At 31.7% G+C, this 9,761-nt stretch overlaps 2 protein-coding genes across 2 annotated transcripts; both read left to right on the forward strand.

The window, feature by feature from the left end:
* Positions 1 to 527: 527 nt before the first annotated feature.
* Positions 528 to 3,373, forward strand: LOC113404155 (uncharacterized transmembrane protein DDB_G0289901-like). Its single transcript, XM_026644956.2, has 3 exons — positions 528 to 634; positions 2,786 to 2,864; positions 3,017 to 3,373. The coding sequence occupies exons 1-3, from the start codon at positions 632 to 634 to the stop codon at positions 3,274 to 3,276; spliced, it is 342 nt and encodes a 113-aa protein (XP_026500741.1). The 5' UTR covers positions 528 to 631; the 3' UTR covers positions 3,277 to 3,373.
* A 2,845-nt stretch (positions 3,374 to 6,218) lies between these two features.
* Positions 6,219 to 8,631, forward strand: LOC113399293 (putative odorant receptor 92a). The gene is made up of 5 exons (XM_026638421.2): positions 6,219 to 7,060; positions 7,131 to 7,230; positions 7,542 to 7,646; positions 8,206 to 8,364; positions 8,584 to 8,631. The coding sequence occupies exons 1-5, from the start codon at positions 6,219 to 6,221 to the stop codon at positions 8,629 to 8,631; spliced, it is 1,254 nt and encodes a 417-aa protein (XP_026494206.1).
* The last annotated feature ends 1,130 nt before the right edge of the window (positions 8,632 to 9,761 follow it).

Consider the following 9,761-nt stretch of genomic DNA (forward strand, 5'->3'; position numbering starts at 1 on the left):
CGTAGTTTATATGTTTCCGCCGGAAACAATCCTTCTGTTTCATATTAAAATACAATTATTCCCCTTGCGAAAGAACATTTAGACTATCTATTATTCGATATAATTATCTCGATGTAATTAGCTTCGATGTAATTAGTTCCGACCAACCACACAAAGAGTATGACTGTTACCTTCAAATCTAATGGATTAGGATTAGCTATTGACTATATAGAATTTGTTATATTATGGATATTTGTTACTAAATAAAAACATTAATAATGTTATTATTTCCAAGCATTTTTGTTCGATTATACGTATAAATATTATTATAATATGTTGGTTTTGAAGATTAAAAAAAATCATGTTTCAAATAAGAAATATGTTCTCCGTCCTTCATATTAAACAGATTATAAATTGCTCCTAATTCAAATAGAAGAGCTATAAAAAATATATCAAAGCGTTTACGGTCATGTATCACGTGTCAGTTAAAATCCGCGTTTCATTTCAATGAACTAAACGTGACAAAGTTATTACTTGATTCGTGTAATTAATAGCATGTCGTCCTACGGCGGTGTCCAAAATATATATAAGCAGGAACATAGTTGGCTTCTCAGAAGTACTAGTTGTAATTCCGATCTCTACGCACTTAAAAATGGTAAGTTTTTTTAAATAATTTTATATCAAACTACGTGGCCCGCACGGTTTCGGCCAAGTTTAACGTGGTGCTCCGATCCCGTAGTTCCACGGTAATAGGTCGTAGCGTAATGTTGTATAGTCTATCTTTCTCATAAATTTACTAAGTATCAAATCTAAAGATAGATGTTTCTGATGATACTTCCTTAATTTTTAAAATAAAAAGACGTCTTTCAATATATGACGATGTGAACAATGCTCTCTCTGAAATAGTAAATTGGTTTAGTGTTAATAATTTAATGTTAAATAGTAAAAAGACAAAATGTATTAAATTCACTACTCCCAATGTAAGATGTGTCAAAACGAGTGTACTTTTAAACGGGGAAGCATTAGATGTTTTAGAATCAACAGAGTTCCTTGGTATGACAATAGACTTTAAGCTCCAATGGGGTCCCCATATAAATAAATTGGCGAATAGACTCAGCTCTGCAGCTTATGCGGTAAAAAAAATTAGACTTTTGACTGATACGGCTCGCCTTGTGTATTTCAGTTATTTCCACATTATAATGTCGTATGGCATCCTACTCTGGGGTTATGCAGCTGACATTAATACCATTTTTGCACCGCAGAAGAGGGCTATTCGTGCAATTTATAACCTGGGCCCAAAAGATTCGTTAAGAGGTAAATTTAAAGAAATTAAAATAATGACTATCGCTTCTCAATTTGTTATTGATAATGTTATGTATGTACGCAAAAACATAAATGATTTTCCCAGAAATTGTGACGTACATTCTATTAACACTAGGAACAAGAATAGACTTGTTACTCCAAGTACACAGGGTTAGTAACTCTTTTTTGGGGCAATGTATACGTTTTTACAACAGGATCCCAGAAAACGTTCAAAATTATTCAATTATAAATTCAAAAGAATCGTTAAAGAGTGTTTGTGTGCTAAAGGATATTACAACACTAATGACTTTTTAGTTGACTGCACACCTTGGGAATGAAATGATCGCCGCCAGGCTGTTTCAAATAAGTAAAATATAATTATTATTGTACATACAAAATGGAAAAAAAAATATCCCGCTGAGTTTCTTTAGCCAGTTCTTTTCAGGTCCGAGGTTTTAAATCCCGAACCGGTCGTAGATTTTTGACTATCAATAAGTAAGTGTAAACGCTTCTATATTGAATAAAGATTTTTGACTTTGACTTTCAAATCCAACTGATAGATCATGAGATTAGTACGTTCGTAGAAATGAAGACACAAATATTTAATACCAGAACCAATTTCAGATATCAGAATCTCGCTAGGTGTTTTAGAAATAACACAAGAACATTAAATTCATGTTTGTTAATTTTTTTTTAATTGTGTAGCCCAGTTGATACTAAAATCATCTGTAAACGTAGTAAAGGAACAGCCTGTACTGTCCCACTGCTGGGCTAAGGCCTCCTCTCCCTTTTAGGAGTAGATTTGGAGATATTTCCACCAAACTGCTCTAATGCGGGTTACTGGATATACATGTGAAAGAATTTAATTGAAATGAAATACATGATTTTTCCTTAATCGCTAAGCATGAGATTAATTATTAAGATAAATTAAGCACATGAACATGACGTCATAGGTACGGGAGGGGTAGGTTACGGGAGAGGGATTACATTCCGTAAAATAAAATGCAATTGTATTCAAATTCACTTGCTAGGCAGCTTGCCAACTAAATTGTCTCCTTATGTCCGATCGGCTTACACCACTGTCTTTACTAAATGTATTTTATACAGTTTGCTAAATACTCGACAATGAAGAGAATGCTTTTATTTATAATATTATTATTTATATGACACGTAAAAAGAATTAATTTAACTCAAAAAAATTATATGTAATGAATGAAAGATTTGTATTATTACTGTGATTTTGAATGGAACGAGAAAAGGAAATCATTTCCATTTATTTTTCAGCCAAAATATGTATGTGCAGAATAATATGTATTTATGTCTTTAGCTATACATAATATTGGTATAATATGATATCTTTTCGTCATGATTTAATTCACATTCGAAAGAAGAACACAGCCTTGTTTAACTAATCATTCCATATTCTTGTTGTGTTCTTAAGCAATAAATATAGCCTAAATCATCTTCTGTTAATTTTTATTACACATGTTTTATCATTTTGCAGTTGAAGTTATTCCTTATCCTCTTCGTCGCCGCAACCGCGATGGCTGATTTCGAAAACATTCGCAAAGTTCGCTCTCCAGGTAAATAATAATTACAATACGATAAAACATAATTAGACATATGTCATGAATTAAATACTGTCACACAAAAAATAACTATTCAATTATATCTATTTTATTATAAATAAATCGATTGTATGATTAAAGTGAATCAATATATTTTTTAAATTAAGGTGGCAGTGGTTGGCAAGGAAGCAACTACAGTCCGCTATCCGGTGGAATGACCCGATCTGCTGGAAGCTGGAATAGTGCATCTGGTTTTGGACGCTCTACGGGGGGTTGGGGAAATTCTGACGGTTACGGTGCGAGATCGAGCTACAAATCTAACGGGCACAATTCCAACGGCATCTCGAGTAGATCTGGTTACGGTTCTGAAAATATTCGTAATTCAAATACTTGGGATGATTCTGGAGCCGACGTTTACTCCTGGTGAAATTATTAATGACTTGTATCGAGACAGAATTATATACTGTGTACCAAGATAATGATATTAATGATATGATGATTATTTTAGGATAAATAATAAAATTGCACCTTTTCATTATGAATACCTTTTATTTTAATGACCTGTTAGATACGCGCTACCGATGAAAATAATGAGGAAATATATATTTTTTGTCTTTCTTGACTACGTATCCAGTCTGCACGGATGCTCTATGATATTAGCTTAAAGAAGCAAATATTACAATATAACTCCTAGTATTAACCCAGACATCAATTGACTGAATTGTTATACATCTTACATTTAAAAATATCATACCAAAATATCTTAATATCTTAAAAACTCATTTGTTTGAAAAAAATATGGAGAGAACATTAACGTTAACTTATTATCCAAAACATATATATGGTCCATCCTTATAAATTGATTACAGTATTGAATTAAATATTACTCTGTCACCGGTTCCGAAAGTGGATTCCAAAATATAAAAATCAAAAACTAAATCCACGCTTTTTTGACAATAATATAATATTTTATTGTGCAATATGTTTTCTTTTAATATTAAATAGAATTTGTCTTGCCTTTGATATTGTTTTTGTAAACACCCTTGTAAGGTACCTATTATGCTAAGCTAATTCATGACAACAGTTTGTATTGACACAGACCGTTAATTAATTGGTTGATAGTTTAACGTTTACTCAATTTAACGGTTGTTTGCGAACACGGAAAGGGCTGGTTTCGTAAAACAATAATTTAATAATTTTATGAGTTAATTGCGTAGCTTAGTAGTCAATGCATATGTACCTATTATGGTTTCAGAATGATTACATTATGAAACACTTGATTTCTATTTAATAAAACTAAAAAGTATTTCACTATTTGTTTATATATGAATGTACAGTTTTTCCTTTAAATATAATAAAGAGCCGAAAGTTCTTGCCTTTTCTCTACAATATTATGCGTGTTTTATACAAATAAACCTTCCTCTTGAATAACTCTGTTTATTAATGAAGGCCGCGTTAAAATCCGTTGCGTAGTTTAAAAAATCTAAGCGTACTGATAGATGGAGGGAAGCGACTTTGATTTATACAATGTAGAGATGGTAGTATTCGAGAAATCACCATTTTACTAAACATTCGTTACAATAAGATTTGAGTATAAGCAAATTGTTCAAAAAGCCAGACATAATGCGTAATGAGTATTCATAGTCGGATAATGTATTAACAGAATATTATCGGAGACAATATTAATTATTATTACGCTGCGGCAAAAATGTGTCACTTTTCCCTCGTCTTCCGCTGCTCTGACTAAGTTCTCTTATCCATTTTTTAAACTGACAAACATTTTTCTAGACTGTTCAGACTTGTTGAAGGCCCTGTCGCTCGCTATGTTTTAAGTTAAATATAAATTATGCAAATTATTTTCTTAAGAGTAATGAAAATTTGCCTATACGATGTGAATTTGAACGCTTACTGGATAATTTATCTTACTGAAGACTTTAATTTTAATCACCGAAATTGTTAAAAAATACTTTTTTATGCAGTTATATATATTAATATCATATATTTATTAAATATATATTTTATTCTTGTATTATATTATAGAAGACATGTACAATGTTCCCGCTATTAACTAGAATTTAGAAATTTAATGAATATCACCGAATTAATTTAAATGTGAGATGAATTTCTGACCTCAGAAATGAATGGATACTAAAACATATATATATTCGCGTACTGGTATATTTATTAATTATGAAGTAGGAACAAAATGCGGAATTAATGTCTGTAGGCGTAAATGTGTGTAACATAATTATCTATTAGGCAATCTTTGAGTAAGTAAGAAATTCAAGAAGGCGGTATTACACCGACAAAAACAATGCGTAAATAAATAACACTCATAAATATATATATGTGTATATTTAAAGAATGTATAATGCCGTTTTTTGTCAACCAGCTAATATCATAATAATGACGAGGCTGATTAAAGTAGGTAATAATTACTAAAAATTAAAGTACAATTTAACAAGTTTCAATTTATTGCTACTTTTGATTAGAAATACAACCTTTAAAATTACTTCATGTTATGTTAGTTAATTAAGGACCTTTAATTAGAAGTACTGGAAGTTTGTTAATTATAATCAAGACTCTATAAGATATTTTTTTAGTTAAAGTTTTGCTGCGGATTGCGTTATAAAATTGTAAATAATATTTTACATTTTTAAATATATTTATTTATATAAGAATTATTTACATTAAGGCCTTATATACAAATGAAAACAGCTACTGTATAAGTAATGACCGCGTAGAAAGGCAAGAATGATAACATTTTCTCGTTAAATAACAATTCCGATCATCGAAAAATTAACCAGCCGTCCTGTGACCAGAGGCAATAGGATGAGACATTACAATATTTTTTTTTAATTATCCAATTGATCGTCTTAAATTAGATCACGAACCTCAATCAATGATTTCGTGTGAATGACGATCAACATTTTTTTATAAACGTCATATTTTTATCTTGTTAAGACGTATATTAAAATCTAATTATACATATACTCGTATGTTTACATATGCTTAAATACCTATTAACTATATGTTAGTATAAAATTTTAGATTTGGTTTTGATTTAAATTTAGTGTAGTAGTTTATATTACGTATTTTCAGCTTACCTTATGACGGAATAAAAAAATACTGAATTCAGAGTTTAACTACGACAATAAAGGAAATTAAGTGAAATAGGGCTATAATTAGCCGCAATTTCTAGTTTGTTGTTCATTTATATACTAACACGGTGATTTTTACATTTACTCTCTAGCCGTTGCATAGACAGTATCAAAACTATAGCACCAAAGGTAACAGGTAAAATTTCAGTTCATAGATCTGTGTATAACTTTGGTATTTATTAATTGATTTACCATTTTATGGGATAAAATGAGTTGGCTAACAAATTTTTTGAGAGATGTCTTTTCGCCACAGTGTAAAGGAGTTAACTTCAAGAAAATTGTTGAAGGACGTATTCGCGACGCTGGTCTTTGGCACGACCGTGACGCTTATGGTATTCACCCAATAGCGAAAATATCCATAGTTTGTTTTCTAAGTACAAATTTGACACAAATAGTAGCGCTTTTGTTGGCCAAAGATGATCCTAAGGCACTTTTTGCTGGCATTAGCATTTTGTCATTTTGCATGATGGGTTTCTTAAAATTGTGGTCACTCTTAAGTAATGAGAAAAGATGGCGCTCTATTATTAACCAAGCATTGTCATTGGAAAACGAACAATTAAATAACTATTCCCCTTGTGACTATGAATCTGATGACGAAGAAAAACACAGTTTTACTAAGCACATCGATTCTTATACGAGAGATATATTTTTGATTTCATGTAATTTAACACGAATCTACAGCTTCACAGCCGTGGTATACATTGTGTCTCCGTTCCTTGAATACGCAATATACATGAAGACAGGGCAAGATATTAGTAGCATGCCGCATATATTGCCAGAATGGTCGCCTTTAGATTCTTACACAGTCGGATACATTGTGACGATTTTAGTAGAAGTTGTTGCAGCCCTTTATTGTGTTAAAGTGCATATAGCTTTTGATTTGACTGCGGTAGGTTTGATGATTTTCATTCGTGGGCAGTTCTCTTGCCTACACAAATACAGCGAGCTAATAGGGGGACAAGGAAAGTCGTCTAATTTGGAGGAAAAGAGAGATAAACGAGCTTACTACAGGATAATTAAATGTCATAGCATTAATGTTTTATTAATAAAGTAAGGTTTGAAAATTTGTAACATTTTTTATGAACAACAGCAAATGATAATCGACATAATTTTTTTTTAGTACCGTTCATGAACTTGAAATACTACTTCGAAACATTTTGGGCATATATTTCTTTGTGGCGACACTAACGCTCTGCTCTGTTGCAGTACAGTTGAATGAGGTAAGATACGCTGAGTAAAATACAATAATGAAATACCTATTCACTTTTACCAATGCCTAGGCTTAGTGCAAGTTCCCCGATATTACCCGAGTGCGTTGACCACAAGGCGGTTTGGTTAAAAACCTTAAATGTATCTGTTTGAAATTGAGAAGTAGCTAATATTATAACCAGTATTAAATTATAAACTTTCAAATAATAAATCAATTGTGTAAACTACTGGAACTCGTTGAATTCTAATTTTATTATACTTTTTAGTGTGGCTTCTAATATATAATTTGATAAGAATAAAACTAAGGAAATGCATTTTTCAGGACCAGGTTAGCACGACGCAATTGATATCTCTTTTACAGTACATGGGCGCGACATTAACGCAGCTGTTCCTGTTCTGTCATTACGGAGACGCAGTATTAAATGAGGTGTGATCATCGATAGGGTATCAATATAATGGCAGGATTTTTTTTTTAATATTAAATATTAAGCTAAAGACTTAAATTGCGGACGAAGGCACATTAAATTACAACAAATACAAAATTTTCTATATATAGAAAAAAATAAGATATAGAATTTCGGTCTAATAATAATATACCGAAAAATAATAGTAAGGCATGGAATGCAAAAACAAATTTTCATTTCTGGGTTTAGTTTTCATATTTTTCTTACTAATATATTTATATAAGGTTCTCTATTGAGACCTTACTATATACAAATAAAAATTAAGAATAGTTTTCGTACAAATCATGACTGCGTGGAATGGTGGTAACAATGCTAGCAGCTTTTCCTCTGGACAAAAATGAACCAACCGAAATGCCAAAAAAAGAATTATTCGCTCCAGTCCTGTCACGACGTTTTTAATGAAGGTTTTTGCTCTACTACTAAGGTCCAAGTTTTTCGACTGCAATTATTATCTTCGACTTTATATATTCGCGATCTACTTAATTTTATGAACAATTACGCTATAATCACTTTCATTTACAGATTTCTGTTATACAAGGCCAAGGTCCATTTTGCTCAGCAAGGTGGTGCCTCAGCCCAAAGGTTCATCAAGAGATAGCCATACTTGGAGCGGGAATGTCTCGTCCTTACAGACTACGCGCTGGACCTTTTAATTCACTCGATTTACCATCGTTTATTCAGGTTCAGAGGTTTTATTTATTTACAATAAATATTTGATTGGGTTTACTTTGATAGATGTGTACCGACAGGTAAAGGGTAGGTAAAGTTAAAGGTTTATTTCAAGCAGGTTTTAGAAATTATCGATATACCATGATAATAATTCTGCAGCGTAGGTTGTAGAGTTTGTTTTTATGCCCAGATAATGATTATTTTTATTCTAATTGTTTACGTTGTTTTCAGATTATTCGCACAGCCTACAGTTATTACGCGTTTTTACGTCAAACGTAAAAAGAAAATTATTTAAACTACTTCGCACTCAAGCTTCGTAGTCATGCTGGTTTTACTGTTAGTAATACTCTTCTAAATATCTTTACATAAGTAATTATCACCCATAATATTTAAGCAGTTTCCACGAGTGCCCGTTTCTGTTATTATATTTTATTATACAATTATAAAATCTTTTATAATATTTAAGCTATATTAAAGGAATTTTATTGAAATATTAAGGGCTTTTTTATATATTTATTGTTTGGTTAGATATTTTATAAAACATAAAACAAATAAGCGATATATTTGAATTTTTAAAGATATTTTTACGCACATATTAAATAATTTGTATTATCTTGCATTTTTATTATGATTATTATCGCGAGCGAGCATTATCCCTTAATCTTTTTCTTATCAGTTTGGAATTTTCAATAGTAAAAATGAAACTAATGCTTTAATTCGTTGACCATACCTAGTATAGTATTGTGGTTAGATGTCGAGTAATAACTTTACTTAAAACTTAAAATAAGGGTAAATAAAAAAAGAAATACATAATTTTACATAAATACAATTTAAATTCAAAAACAACTGACGACGTAGATGATGAGTTTGTCATGATGAATTATCTTCAAGACGAATCCATTTTATCGTGACTGGTCTCTGCTGTTTATCAAAAATGTTTTTAGCCTCCTCGACGACGAAAAGTGCGCTCTAGTGTTGCCGTCGACGCTTCCTGTTCACGAGTATTGCGAGTAGCTTGTGAATTATAGGTATCGTTACAAGTTACAGTTGTCCAGAGCTTTAGTGGTAATGGTTTAGTGGAACATAACTGGGCGCCGTTGCTATTTTTGGCCACTTCGCTGGCCACACAATAAACTCCCCTTCAAAATTTATAACGTCACGGAGAATATAAGTGTAAAATTAGACTGCTCATTAGGTCACAGGTGCTGGCTATAAGCTTCTGTGACGTCATTAATGATAATGTCCCTTACTTACTTATTACTGTCTCGTGAGTAGCGAAACGTAATAATACGGCCTATAACCGGGGTAAATGAAGCGCGTCTGTAATTTTCCTCGGCAGTGCCAGCAGCTACGTTGCTTCTGTGTTGTTGGCGCCCGACTCTCCGTTGGGAACACTTAGTAATTTAGTT

The sequence above is a fragment of the Vanessa tameamea genome, chromosome 10 (genome assembly GCF_037043105.1).
Source record: "Vanessa tameamea isolate UH-Manoa-2023 chromosome 10, ilVanTame1 primary haplotype, whole genome shotgun sequence".
Taxonomy (NCBI): Eukaryota; Metazoa; Arthropoda; class Insecta; order Lepidoptera; family Nymphalidae; genus Vanessa; species Vanessa tameamea.